Source organism: Metarhizium acridum (genome assembly GCF_019434415.1).
Source record: "Metarhizium acridum strain ARSEF 324 chromosome Unknown scaffold_72, whole genome shotgun sequence".
Taxonomy (NCBI): Eukaryota; Fungi; Ascomycota; class Sordariomycetes; order Hypocreales; family Clavicipitaceae; genus Metarhizium; species Metarhizium acridum.
In genome coordinates, this window is record NW_027094019.1 from 1,479,168 (window position 1) to 1,492,398 (window position 13,231).

The window sequence follows — 13,231 nt, forward strand, 5'->3', positions numbered from 1 at the left end:
GCCTGGCTCAATGCATGTCTCGCCTGCATTATCCAAAATTGTTGAAGGCAGAAACAGCACGGAGCATTTTCCCAGTTGCTCCGGCGCAGAGCACGAGCAGCAGCCTGGATAGCCGACCACGGGTACGGAGTGCAATTTGGAGCATCATCCCTTCAAGAAACAGAGGCAGTAAGCTGTCCAGAGCACAAGAGCGCATCGAAGGGTCCAGATGTCCATGTCTAGACGTCACTAATTCAGCCCCCAGGCATTCCGTGCCAGAGCTGCCAGACGGGTGGGAAATTCCACATGTACTCCGTTGTACACGATCCGAGGGTTCCACAGCAGAGATCAAAATGCATATGTCCCAGGTAGAGTGCCAAAAGTACTGCGTACCGAAGAAGCCGAAGAACCCGCCGTATTAGTCCGTAAAATAGAGGCACATGGCCACTGCAGGCCGAACCTTGAAAACCCAGGGCAAATGCACCAAAATGGGACGCGCCGAACGGGACGAAAGCAACCGAGGACGTGGACGTGAGCAGCGTTGCATCCATACTCGGTACTTTCTACAGAGTACGGAGTACATATGGATATGCAAACGGGTTGGTGTCTGAAATGCTTTGTGCGCCAGGTGTCATATTCTCAGGGGTCCGCAGATGAGCGAATGGGAAGTGGGCGGATGGGCGGAAAGGAAAAAATAATAAAATAAAAAAATGTGAAAAGATTCGGAGTACCAGCAGCCCGGTCGGCATGATTCGAGATGGCCCGCCACAAAACCACAAGATCGGAAGTAAAAGAATTTTTTTTTGAAAGTGCACGACTAGGCGGAATAACAAAATAAAGGACACAAACTCCAAATGCTCAAAAGGCTGCCTGCCATGCGGCGATATCAAACACTTCTGCCTGCAGGGCGTGCCTTCCTCCCTGATTGCTCCGTTCCCCGTGGGCCGTATGCACGGAATGGGTACGGGAGTACAGACGACGGGGTCAGAGGTATGGAGTCTTCCTCATGGAAGCCTCCAATATGCACAATACTTTGAAAATCCTACACGGGACATACCTAGGTACTTAAGTAAGCACCGAGCCTCAACGGCAATGCAATAAAGAAAAAAGAGGACACCCCTACCCGTGCAGCATGCAACATGTTCATGCTCATGGAACGAACAGGCTGCAAGTTTGGTGTGGTCCAAGCTAGGTACTTAAGTAGGTACAGTACAGTACGGATACGACGGAGAACTCCTGCACAGTACCTGGAGTGCACTCTAAGCTGGGTGTCGGCTGGGCTGGCACGCGAGTAATCCGTGCTTCAGCGCTGCGTACTCGGTGATCCGTACAGTACGGAGTACTTCAGGGTTTGGGCACCTGGCACCTGGCCTCTCACCTGGGGCAACTGGGGCACCCGAGCGGAGCCTGCTGCTCGAACAAAACGGGGCTAGCCACACCAAGAGGGAAATTAAGCGAAACGCAGCATCAGAAACCGTTGGTTGGCGTCCTGGGCGGCGCGTGCTAGCGTGTATAAAAATACAGGACACACATTATACAAAGACCGGGCCTGCCCTCCACTCGATTTCTCCCGCGCCGTCGCCTCCGTCCCCTAGAGCCGCCCAAGTCCGCGCAGCTCTGCTCAGTCAGCAAGCCAGCACGCTGCCTGACTCTCCATCCACACTTGCACCGCCGCACCCGCCACACTCTGAGCGGATTGTGAGTTGCTGCTCTTGGCCTCTTCATTGGCTCTGCATCTGCTCACAGGTGCAATTACTTGAGTCGTGATTGCCTCACTCGCATTTCATAACTCACAAATCCATATTCATAAGTTTCTGCCTGGGAGTCTGGGAGCACCTAAAACGGCCTGCATTTTGCTATAGAGAGGGACTGTTGCCCCCTTTCCCCGTCATTCGATACGTTCTCATGTATTCGATACCCCAGAACATATACTCCGTCCACGAATAGCTATATGGCCATTTCATAAAGGCAAGTTGCACTGCAGGTATTCTGAGCTGGTAGCATATCCGGTACACTTGGACACACCGTGTCCAAAGTAACAACATACCGGCCCATCTCCATACATCACATCAACTCATCAACACCAAGCCACTTGGGCATCGTCTGACTTAAGCTTTAACTAGCAATCAACCACACATCAACCGTCGCCTCCTAGGGGGTGCAGTGCGAGGGCCGCTTTGTCCGGTAACTGCACCTCGATAGCGACGCTTCCAGCTGTTTCCGCCACTCGGCGCCATTGTCGGAGCCGGCTTGTCATATTTACACAATCATTTAATATTTTACTCTTTTATTTTCTTTTCTTTTCGAATCCGACACAATGGCATCTAGACTGGATCGGTTGGTGACAATCCTCGAAACGGGGAGCACCAGGCTTATACGAGAAACCGCCGTCAACCAACTCGCCGACTGGCAAAAGCAACATCCCGATGAGCTTTTCAATCTATTATCCCGCGTGGTCCCCTACCTCCGTCACAAGGACTGGGAAACTCGCAGCACGGCAGCCAAGGCCATCGGCAAGATCTGTGAAAACGCGCCTCTGTACGACCCAAACGAAGATGATGATCCATCGGAGCCAAAGAAGGAAGAGAATGCCGCCGAAAATGGCCATGTCAAGAAAGAACAGACCGACATGGAAAATTCCTTAATTGGGCATGACCTACTCAAGTTCGAATCCCTTGATGTCAACTCTATTTTGACTTATGGTAGAGAGCTGCTCCGAGGAGGTGGCATCGAATATAGCTTGGCCTCATTAGATCCTCAAGCGAGACTAGAGCACCAAAAGAAAACTCTATTGGGTCGTCTTGGCTTGTTGGGACGCAAATTTGAAGACGAGGAGATGCCCGTTGTCGCACAAAGCCAGGCCCTGCCCATGACTCCCATAGATGGTAGCAACGGCAACGGACTAGCCCGAAGTGACAGCATGTCTCAGAGTCAAGGCGGAGAAGATTCGCAACTTAGCTCAAGGCAACTCAACGTGTTGAAGCGAAAACGAAAGAGAGAAGCTATGAAAGCCTCTCAAGGCAAAGGTGGATTCGGTGACCTTTCTCTGCGACGTTCAACGACGGCGGGATCCGAGAGTTTAACTGGAGACGAGATGCCTGTGGCTGAAGGAGAGTCCAAAAAGAATGGCAAGATGAACGATTACTTCAACCTGGACCGGCCGACTGATGTTGACGAAGACACCAAGGTTGTTAGTGAGTTCAAAGGCCCCGTGATCCCCATCAAATCAGAACTGGAGGTAGAGGATGCACTGGAAGGTGCTGAGTGGCCGTATGAACGATTATGCGACTTTCTCAAGATCGACCTCTTTGATTCTTCGTGGGAGACACGCCATGGGGCTGCAATGGGCCTGAGAGAAGTTATCAGGGTCCATGGTGGGGGTGCCGGACGCATTCGCGGAAAGGGCAGGGGTGATAACGAGTCACTCAACAAGAGGTGGCTGGACGACCTTGCATGCCGACTTTGCTGTGTCTTGATGCTGGATCGCTTCACCGACTACAGTTCGGACACCTCTGTGGCCCCTATCAGGGAGACTATTGGGCAGACTCTTGGTTCCGCCTTGAAGCATATCCCCTCCAAGTCGGTTTACGACATCTACCGTGTCCTGTATCGCATGGTGATGCAGGAAGACCTTGAATTAGAGCGCCCTGTCTGGGCTGTGTGCCACGGTGGTATGGTTGGTCTTCGATATGTTGTTGCCGTGAGAAAAGATCTCCTTTTGCAGGATGGCGATATGATTGATGGTATCATACGGGCGGTCATGAAGGGGTTGGGGGATATGGATGATGATGTTAGGTCTGTCAGCGCCGCCACGCTCATTCCCATGGCAAGAGAATTTGTCGCCATGCGCCCAGATCAACTGGATGGTCTGACGAGTATTGTTTGGGAGAGTCTGTCAAACCTAGGTGACGACCTCAGCGCCAGTACTGGGCGCATTATGGACCTTCTCGCAACATTGTGCGGCTTCCCAGAAGTCCTCGACGCTATGAAGGCATCAGCAGCACAGGATGAAGAGCGGTCTTTCACCCTTTTAGTCCCTCGTCTGTATCCATTCCTCCGTCACACCATCACGTCTGTGCGGCTCGCTGTATTGAAGGCTTTGCTCACATTTGCTCACCTTGGCGATGATACTTCGCACGGTTGGCTCAATGGTCGAACTCTTAGGCTGATTTTCCAAAACATCCTCGTTGAGAGAGACCAAGAAACGCTCAACATGTCACTGGAGCTATGGAATGCCTCATTGGGCAACCTGGCGAAAAACCCAGCAGTTCTTGCGGATGAGTTTGCACCTCATATTGATTCCCTCATGGAGCTTACCTTGCATCCAATCGGCATCTCGCGAAACCCCATTCCGATGAACGCGACGCTATTCCAAAAACCCTCCGGTGGAACATATTCGGCACAAGGCATGGCGCCGCCCGCTGGCCGACGACTGTCGTCTCCGGATGGTGCGGATAGAGCACCAAAACGACGACGCAAGTCTACTAAGACGGAAGAGCCGGTTTCAACCGGAATGACTCACGATGTTGATGGCCACATGATGCAAGGTGATGTTGACTTGGTTGGCATGGATGTGCTCATCCGATCTCGTGTATCAGCGGCTATCGCCATGGGCAAGATCATGTCTCTGGTCCCGCCATCAAATCTCGACGACTTTGATGCCCTACTGGTGCCTGGATTGACATCTGCCTTTTCCTCGACGCAGCTCAGTGCCTGCCTAGTCATTGACGAATTCGCCAAGAACTGTACAAGCCCGAATGAACCATCACGATATACGGAACAGCTTCAACGCATGGTAGAACTGGACAGGCCATCCTCATATAGAGACCTCGTCAGTTTCGTGCAGCGGGCTAGGACGCAGTGCCAGCAGCTCATTCACCTGTTCCGCGACCATGGCAAAGTCTCACATGGCAAGCTTCCAGTACTTCCGGTCGTTGTGCAAGGCGAGCCAGAAGCAGGACCGAATGCCTTCTCAATCGCTACGGCAGAAAAGTGCGTCGGAGACGATTTCGAGAGGCTAAAGAAGATAATGCCACCTGGACAGCGCTTGATTGCTAGCCAGCAGCTGACAGAGGCTAGAAGTATCGCCGTGGCCGCTATCGAGGAAGCCAAGGCGTTTAAGGACGCCCGAGATACTAGAATCAAAGCTGGTGCAGCTTGTGCCATGGTTGCGATGAGACTGCTGCCGAAGAAACCAAGCCCCCTGATTAAAGGCGTTATGGACTCCGTCAAAACAGAGGAGAACCAACTTCTTCAGAATAGATCTTCCGCAACCATTGCCAGACTTGTCCAGCTTTTCGCCGAGAAGGGCCGGAAAGGGCCTGCTGATAAAGTCGTTGCTAATCTTGTCAAGTTCTCGTGTGTTGAAGTTGCGGAGACCCCAGAATTCCCAGGTTCATGCCACCAAAACATCCTGTATCCTCTCCATGCAAAAGGAAGAAGACAGGGTTGATCATCCGGATGCAGCGAAGTGGGCAAAGGAGGCCAAAGCCGCCAGAATCACCAGGCGTGGCGCAAAGGAAGCCCTTGAGATACTTTCAAAGGCTTACGGTCCCACATTGTTGGAAACAGTTCCCAGCCTTCGAAAATTTATGGAAGAACCTCTGGTCAGGGCCTTCACAGGCGACCTCCCTGCCGAAGCAAGGGACCCTGAGAGCGTTTTTGGCCAAGAGATTGTCGATGCCATGTCCGTCATCAGGACAATGACACCAACACTCGACGTTGCCTTGCATCCATTTGTTATGAAAATGTTACCGCTTGTCATCAAGGCGCTCCACTCGGAGCTCTCAGTGTTCCGATACATGGCAGCCTAAGTGTCTCGCTACGATTTGTAGCGTCATTACGGTTGAGGGCATGACTGCTCTTGTTGAGAATGTCCTCCCATCAATTAGCAACCCCTTGGACCTGAACTTCCGCCAGGGCGTCACTGAGGCCATCTACCACTTGATCGCGGTCATGGGTGATGCAATCTTGCCATATGTCATCTTCCTCATTGTGCCGGTTCTCGGCAGAATGAGCGACTCTGACAATGAGATTCGACTTATTGCAACTACATCGTTTGCTACGCTGGTGAAACTTGTTCCGCTGGAAGCAGGAATCCCTGATCCGCCCGGCCTGTCTGAAGAACTTCTCAAAGGCCGAGATCGAGAAAGGACATTTATTGCCCAGCTGTTAGACCCTAAAAAGGTCGAACAATTCAAGATACCTGTTGCTATCAAAGCTGAACTGCGCTCATATCAGCAAGAAGGTGTAAACTGGCTTCACTTCCTCAACAAGTATCACCTCCATGGCATTCTCTGTGACGACATGGGCTTAGGCAAGACCCTCCAGACAATTTGCATTGTGGCCAGCGATCACCACCAACGACAAGAGGAATTTGCCAAGACAGGCGCTGCTGATGTGAGGCGACTACCATCCCTCATTGTTTGCCCTCCCACTCTTTCTGGACATTGGCAGCAAGAAATTAGGACATATGCACCGTTCCTTACAGTCACAGCTTACGTGGGACCGCCGGCTGAGCGAAAAGCAATGAGAGATAAACTTGGGGAGACTGATATTGTAGTGACATCGTATGATGTATGCAGGAACGACACAGACATTCTGGACAAACATAGCTGGAATTATGTTGTTCTTGACGAGGGCCACTTGATCAAGAATCCCAAGGCGAAGATCACTCAGGCTGTGAAGAGGCTTGCGAGCAACCACCGCCTCATCCTGACTGGCACGCCGATCCAGAACAACGTATTGGAGCTCTGGTCACTGTTCGACTTCCTCATGCCAGGCTTCCTTGGCGCTGAAAAGGTGTTCCTAGACCGTTTCGCCAAGCCGATCGCCGCCAGTCGTTTCAGTAAAGCATCATCAAAGGAGCAAGAAGCAGGAGCGCTGGCAATTGAGGCGCTCCATAAGCAAGTGTTGCCATTCTTATTACGACGGTTGAAAGAGGAAGTGTTGAACGACCTGCCGCCAAAGATTCTGCAAAACTATTATTGCGACCTCAGCGACCTGCAAAAGAAATTGTTTCGAAGACTTTACCAAGAAGCAAGGCAAGAAGCTGCAGTCGGAGGCTGGTCGTGATGACAAGGAAGCAAAACAGCACATTTTCCAAGCCCTGCAGTATATGCGGAAACTGTGCAACTCACCGGCCATGGTTATGAAACCAGGCACTCCTGTTTACGACGACACACAGAAGATCCTACAAAGGCAAGGAACGTCAATCGAGGACACAATTCATGCCCCCAAACTTACAGCGTTGAAAGACCTCCTGGTTGACTGTGGAATTGGTGGCGATGATGGAGATACCAACGATCCGTTGTATCAACCAATCAAGCCACACCGAGCGCTTATCTTTTGTCAAATGAAGGAAATGCTCGACATGGTTGAGAAGAAGGTTCTGAAAGAGCTTTTACCTTCGGTTTCTCATCTTCGACTGGATGGATCTGTCGAAGCAAACAAGAGACAGGATATTGTCAACAAATTTAACAGCGATCCATCCTATGATGTCCTGCTTTTGACGACTAGTGTCGGTGGCCTTGGGCTCAATCTGACTGGTGCCGATACCGTCATTTTCGTCGAACACGACTGGAATCCGCAGAAGGACTTGCAAGCCATGGACCGTGCGCACAGAATTGGACAAAAGAAGGTGGTCAATGTATACCGCCTCATTACGCGTGGTACCTTGGAAGAAAAAATCTTGAGCCTTCAACGATTCAAGATTGATGTAGCATCGACAGTTGTCAATCAACAAAACGCAGGGCTGTCGACGATGGATACGGACCAGATTCTTGATCTATTCAATCTGGGCGACTCTGGGCCCAACTTGATATCTGATAAGCCGCAAAAGGAAGTGGACGGACGGGAAGAGGATATGGTAGATATTGAGACTGGTGATGTTCTACGTCAGCCAGGCAAGAAGGCCTGGCTGGATGATCTGGGTGAGCTGTGGGACAACAAGCAGTACGAGGAAAGCTTTGACCTGGACGACTTCATGAAGACGATGTCATGAGTCAAGCCTTGACGAAACGTGGTCATTGAGATGGTTGCTTCACTAGCCCTTTAGTTTTCATCTCTCCATAGGAGGATATCGGAGTACTTGGACCCTGACTTTTGGGAGCATTTGGACATGCCTGGCGCACGCGGTTAAGCGAGTGGATTTGGGCTTTGTACACTAAATAGAGATTAAGCCGGACAACTTGTACGACTACCCAAATAAAGGCGCACGGAAGACACTGGAGAGTTGATATCATGACACATTGACCCCGCGACGAGTGAATATCGCGTGCATGCAATACTGTGCACATGTTGGGTAACTAAATTATGCGGCGGATGGTGGGGGCGGCTGGTGGGCATGTCATGTCATGTCATGGCTTGTCCGCTGTGATAACATGTTGCCCCGCCAAGCTCTTCTTGTCCAGCCCTTCCTGAATCCTGAGCCCGGTGTCCCGCACTGCATCTCCCAAGTTCCATTGACTTCGTTCAATACGATAGTGACACCCATGACTTGTGTTTAACAACTAGGCCGCATATTTCAGACTCTGGCCCTGAACACGTAGCTAGGATGCCTGTCGACTATAGCAAATGGGTAAGCAGCTAGCGAAGCTCCAAAATTTGAGCTGTTCCCCAAATTCCCCGCCCCTTGCCTTGGTGATGATGACATGCTGATGCTGAGATGCCTTGCAGGACGCGCTGGAGCTCAGCGATGACTCCGATATCGAAGTCCACCCCAATGTAGACAAGCGATCCTTTATCCGTGCCAAGCAAAACCAAATCCACCAGGAACGACAGCAACGCAAGCTCCAGATCGAAGCGTACAAATACGAGCGGCTCATCCACGATGGCCTTCTGAAGCGCATTTCGTCCCTGCTGTTGGCGCTGAGGACACATGCTTCGGAGGCTGCTGGCAGAAACCCTGGCGAGATTGCATTCAAGGCTGTTATGGAAACGGCCGGTGACCCCAAGGACGACCAGGTTCCTCCACGACCCGAAGGACTACACAGCGACGGCAAGGAGCCCAAAACATACTCACAGATGATGGCTGCGCTGCTGGACGAAGTGAACAAGGCGCTTGACGCGAAGAAGCCCGATGACCGGTATCAGGCGATGATTACAGAGCTTCAAGGCCACGTGGACAAGATTAACGAGATGCAAAAGGAGCTTACGCCGAAACTCGAGAAGCTTCTCAAAGAGGAGGGAAAGAAAATTACAAGCGCCGATATTCACACTGGATTCGACAGTTCACACGTTGCGAAAGCAAAGCCGTCTGAGAAGAAGGGTGCGTCCACCGAGGTGGAGCTTTTGAACCCCAATGCTTTATCTTCAGACTCGCGGTCACCTGGCGACAAGGCGAAGATTGATGAGGAGGGAGAGGTCGAGGCTTCTCCCGCTGCCAAAAAGTTTGCCCAGATTGACCCCAACGACTACACTGCCAGTCTGCAGTTCCTCTCACAAAATCCACAGATCTTGACGGAGAAGGAGACGGACGGCCTTTTGGTGCTGGCCTTTGATGCAGCACTGGAAAAGAAAGATGACTACTGTCGTCAATGTGTCCACCAGGCTTTGTTATTACAGTACTGCAGGCTGCTCGGGAAAGACGGGGTTAGACTATTCTTCCAGAGAGTCACAACCAAGGGTCATCAGGCGCAGACCGTCTTTTATGATGATGTCCGAGACACATACATGCGCATCAGGAAGCGGGCGCAGGAGATTGTTGCACAGCGCGCCGAGGAACCCGAGGAAGGCGTTGAACAGATTCAGCTGCATGCCGTTGAGCCAGGGACCGTTATTCAAATCAAGGTGCCTTCAGCCGAGAGCCAGGACGCTGATGAACAGCATGCCCGTGAAATCTTTGACGGATTCAAGCCGGAGATGAAGAAGGCGCTGGAGTCGGGGAATCTGGATGAAGTGAACAAGGTTCTAGGTCAGATGAAGGTCGAAGAGGCTGAGGAGTTGGTTGCATTGTTTGGAGAGGTAAGTTTGTGAGGCGTTTCCACGGTAGGACGATACAACTGACATTTGTGATAGGCCAATATCCTTAGTCTTGAGGAACAGATTATAGATGCCACGACAGAGGAAGGCCAAAAACAGTTGAAGGAGCTGGAGGCGGCGGCCAAGGCGGAGGCGGAGGCAGAGGCCGCGGGACCTGTGGGGGACCCTGAATGAGATGGGAGCTGGGCCTTGGGGCTGTAGTGATGCGCGATGTAAAAGTATATCATGTCCATGGTTGTCCGATGGCGGTCAGGTCTGCTCAGATTGGGGCACAATATTACTAAATTATTAAACTCGTATCCTCGTCCCCAGGGCAGTAATAAATACATACATAGAAGTGTATTGGTTCATGTTGTTCTCGGCGCAGACCTCGGTTGTGGACGCCATGTACGGATTATCGGGCCTCGCTTTGTGCTGCCACAAGCTGAGAGACTACGGGTGTTATAGAGAGAGTGGCGATGCGTGTTGCGGTGGTTGGGACACGAGCGACGAGATAAAAATAGCTGCGGCACTTCAGCCACACAACCAGCCACTTTTCAGTTGCTGGGTCTGGTTTTTTCGATTGATACTTGGTAAGTACGGGGCTGGGAGCAGTTGTCTTTCTTGGCGATTCGCTTGACGATGCCAATTTACAGGATAGGAATCAAAGACATAAAATGCCCCCGTACTTTCGTGACGTGAATGGTCCTCGTTAAAACCCACAGATTCCCAGGGGTCCAGAGATTGGTTCATCTCGCTCATCAGCGTCTCACCTCGCAACAGCCTGTAACAGGCCTGCTCCACTGCTGACGTTGGCCGCGACGCGGCGCAGCACCGCCTCCAAAGACGAGCCTGTATGTACATATACCTTGGTTGCTTGGTAGTTGATGGCGTGTGGGTTTCAATATTTGGCTTCTCGGGACAGCACGGAGTACAGGGTACCTGCCTACCTGGGTGCCCTGACCTGGACTAACCAGACATACATTGGACCTTCCTCCTCTTCCGCATCCCTCGTGTTGTCCCTCTGCCTTGTGTTTCCGTTCTTTCCTTGTGCTCTGGACAATAGATCATTTTCTCTTCTTTACACTACTTTTTATTTAACTCACCGCATCCACGCACATCGGCTCCGTTTCTTATATTTTGGCATTCTTTTTTTCCTGGCCCCCTTTCCCGTTCCGCCTCGGCATTTGAACTTCTGGCTTAGTGCTCCCCTGATGACGTTGCTGTCTTCGTAACATCCCAGCTTCCTTATACGATTCACTTGTGTTGTTTTCCTAAGGGTGCAGCCAATTTCATTTCCAAAAATAAAGAAAAGAAAAGGAATGAAAACATAAACAAAGACAAAAACTCAGATCCGTCAGCTATTCCTCTCCATTTCGACCCTCCATCGCCACAGCCATGTTCACACCATTGCGGCAAGTCTTGCTCGCAGCGCTGGCCGCTACCTCAGCATGCGCCATTCCGCAGGCAGCTGCAACGACAGCCGCAGTTCCATCAGCCTCGTCAACATCCTCCTCCGGCCAAGCATGCAATAACTCGCCGACCCTCTGCGGCCGTCAATACAATGCCGTGACACACATGGGCGCCCACAACAGCGCCTTTCTCCGAGACAGCAGCACGGGCAACTCCCTCGCCGGGAATCAGTTCAAGAACGCAACGGCGGCTCTGAATGCCGGTCTTCGACTCCTTCAAGCGCAGGTTCACAAGCCAAATTCCACACTAGAGCTCTGCCACACCTCGTGTGACTTACTAGACGCGGGGGCCCTCGAGTCATGGCTCAAGGACATCAACGCCTGGGTAACCAAGAACCCCAATGACGTGGTAACCCTATTGCTTGTTAACTCGGACACGGCCTCTGCCTCTGACTACGCCGCCGTCTTTGAAAGCTCTGGACTCGCCAAGGTTGGATACAAGCCGCAGTCAAACGTTGTGACGTCGACCTGGCCGACTCTCCAGTCCATGATCTCCGCCAATGCCCGGGTGGTCACCTTTGTCACAAACATGGACTACTCTGCTTCTACGCCATACCTCCTTCCCGAGTTCGACCACGTCTTTGAGACGCCCTTTGAAGTCACAACCATTGGCGGCTTCAACTGCACCGTCGACCGGCCATCAAAGGCCAACCCGGCATCCAGCTCCCTGTCCAACGGCTTCATGAGCCTTGTCAACCACTTCAAGTACCAGAGCCTGGTAGGCAGCATCCAGGTACCCGACGTGGACGCCATCAACACGGTCAATAGTGCCGGTACGTCCGAGACAGGCAACCTGGGTAAGCATCTGCAACAATGCAAGACGGAGTGGAACAAGGCTCCCAACTTTGTGCTTGTCGATTTCTGGGACAAGGGGGACCCCATTGCTGCGCTTGATAACATGAATGGCGTGACTGATGCCACGGGGAGATCTACGACCCAGTCGAGTGGTCAGTCGGCCGGGAGCAACTTTGCCAAGGACAGGAAGTTTGGCATCGGGGCTTTGGTGGCTTTTGTTTCGGCCGCAGTATTGTTGGTATAGACGAGTTGGGAATCCGCAAGTATCTGATTTTGTCTAGCGAGGCGTTTTTGGAATGGCACTCTCTTTGCGTCTAGGGGAATACAGGAATCAAACAGCATTAGATTGGACTAGATAGGTGTACAACGGCATCGGCCAATGGTAGGTTGATGTTGTACAATATACGAGCTTCTTAAGCTTGACTCTTGGATGGTTATTCTGTAAAGCGAAGGACGCATTTCCATGTCCGACATGTCAAACATGTAATGGAGGGCGGTAGAGACACCAATGACTGCTACCATTTCATTGCTCCAGGCCGAGTGCATTGTCCTAGTAAGGATACTAGAAGTATATTACTAGTACTACGGGTGACTGCCGTTAAACGCCACATGTAATCTGAAACTGTCTAAGAAAAAACGTGAGAACTGGTACGTATTTTCCCGAGACATTAATGGGCCTTTTTTTTTGGGTTGTTTTTGAGAAAAGGAGGGGCGCGTCGGACAGTAACAGGACTACCTACATATCTGTAGTTTCAGAATGCTAATAAACACAACTTCCAAGTTGTTATATAGTTTCATCCGTGTCTTTATAAAGACCCGGCTCATTCTACCGAAAATAATTCCAATGGCAAGTACCAGTTTTTGCTCTTCCCATTCCATGTGAAGGAGGCTACAAGCCGTACGTACGTCCGGTGGAGCAGCGGCGTCGGCTAAACCCAGAAACGCCAACTTCAACCTTTAGCCGAAATCTGTTGTCGGCCGACATTCCACCAAAGCTAGAACGACGACGACGGACCCCGTCTTGT

At 51.5% G+C, this 13,231-nt stretch overlaps 6 protein-coding genes across 8 annotated transcripts; all 6 read left to right on the forward strand.

Annotated features, from left to right (window-relative positions):
• Nucleotides 1-2,296: 2,296 nt before the first annotated feature.
• On the forward strand, nt 2,297-5,431 carry MOT1_1 (TATA-binding protein-associated factor mot1; the record flags this gene model as incomplete). The annotated part of the gene is made up of 1 exon (XM_007811882.2): nt 2,297-5,431. The coding sequence occupies one exon, from the start codon at nt 2,297-2,299 to the stop codon at nt 5,429-5,431; it is 3,135 nt and encodes a 1,044-aa protein (XP_007810073.2).
• Nucleotides 5,432-5,570: 139 nt separating this feature from the next.
• Nucleotides 5,571-5,792, forward strand: MOT1_2 (TATA-binding protein-associated factor mot1; the record flags this gene model as incomplete). The annotated part of the gene is made up of 1 exon (XM_066119273.1): nt 5,571-5,792. The coding sequence occupies one exon, from the start codon at nt 5,571-5,573 to the stop codon at nt 5,790-5,792; it is 222 nt and encodes a 73-aa protein (XP_065975911.1).
• A 40-nt stretch (nt 5,793-5,832) lies between these two features.
• MOT1_3 (TATA-binding protein-associated factor mot1) lies at nt 5,833-7,053 on the forward strand (the record flags this gene model as incomplete). Its single annotated transcript, XM_066119274.1, has 1 exon — nt 5,833-7,053. The coding sequence occupies one exon, from the start codon at nt 5,833-5,835 to the stop codon at nt 7,051-7,053; it is 1,221 nt and encodes a 406-aa protein (XP_065975912.1).
• A 70-nt stretch (nt 7,054-7,123) lies between these two features.
• MOT1_4 (TATA-binding protein-associated factor mot1) lies at nt 7,124-7,981 on the forward strand (the record flags this gene model as incomplete). The annotated part of the gene is made up of 1 exon (XM_066119275.1): nt 7,124-7,981. One exon carries the CDS (start codon nt 7,124-7,126, stop codon nt 7,979-7,981), a length of 858 nt encoding a protein of 285 aa, XP_065975913.1.
• A 371-nt stretch (nt 7,982-8,352) lies between these two features.
• CDC37_2 (hsp90 co-chaperone Cdc37) lies at nt 8,353-10,479 on the forward strand. 3 transcript variants are annotated; one of them, XM_007811881.2, is made up of 3 exons: nt 8,353-8,557; nt 8,656-9,942; nt 9,997-10,479. In XM_007811881.2, exons 1-3 carry the CDS (start codon nt 8,534-8,536, stop codon nt 10,132-10,134), a joined length of 1,449 nt encoding a protein of 482 aa, XP_007810072.1. In that variant the 5' UTR covers nt 8,353-8,533; the 3' UTR covers nt 10,135-10,479. The 3 variants fall into 3 exon arrangements, with proteins under 3 accessions (XP_007810072.1, XP_065975914.1, XP_065975915.1); XM_066119276.1 differs by having other exon boundaries at nt 8,656-10,479; XM_066119277.1 differs by having other exon boundaries at nt 8,353-9,942; nt 9,997-10,419.
• Nucleotides 10,480-11,337: 858 nt separating this feature from the next.
• Nucleotides 11,338-12,450, forward strand: J3458_007233 (uncharacterized protein; the record flags this gene model as incomplete). The annotated part of the gene is made up of 1 exon (XM_007811880.2): nt 11,338-12,450. One exon carries the CDS (start codon nt 11,338-11,340, stop codon nt 12,448-12,450), a length of 1,113 nt encoding a protein of 370 aa, XP_007810071.2.
• Between the last annotated feature and the right edge of the window lie 781 nt (nt 12,451-13,231).

What these genes read in the sequence shown, in the direction of transcription:
- CDC37_2 (XM_007811881.2), top strand. Translation starts at nt 8,534, where the DNA reads ATGCCTGTCGACTATAGCAAATGG. An exon ending in CTGTCGACTATAGCAAATGG is followed by an intron (nt 8,558 to 8,655) that starts GTAAGCAGCTAG and finishes GATGCCTTGCAG; the next exon opens with GACGCGCTGGAGCTCAGCGA. An exon ending in TGGTTGCATTGTTTGGAGAG is followed by an intron (nt 9,943 to 9,996) that starts GTAAGTTTGTGA and finishes CATTTGTGATAG; the next exon opens with GCCAATATCCTTAGTCTTGA.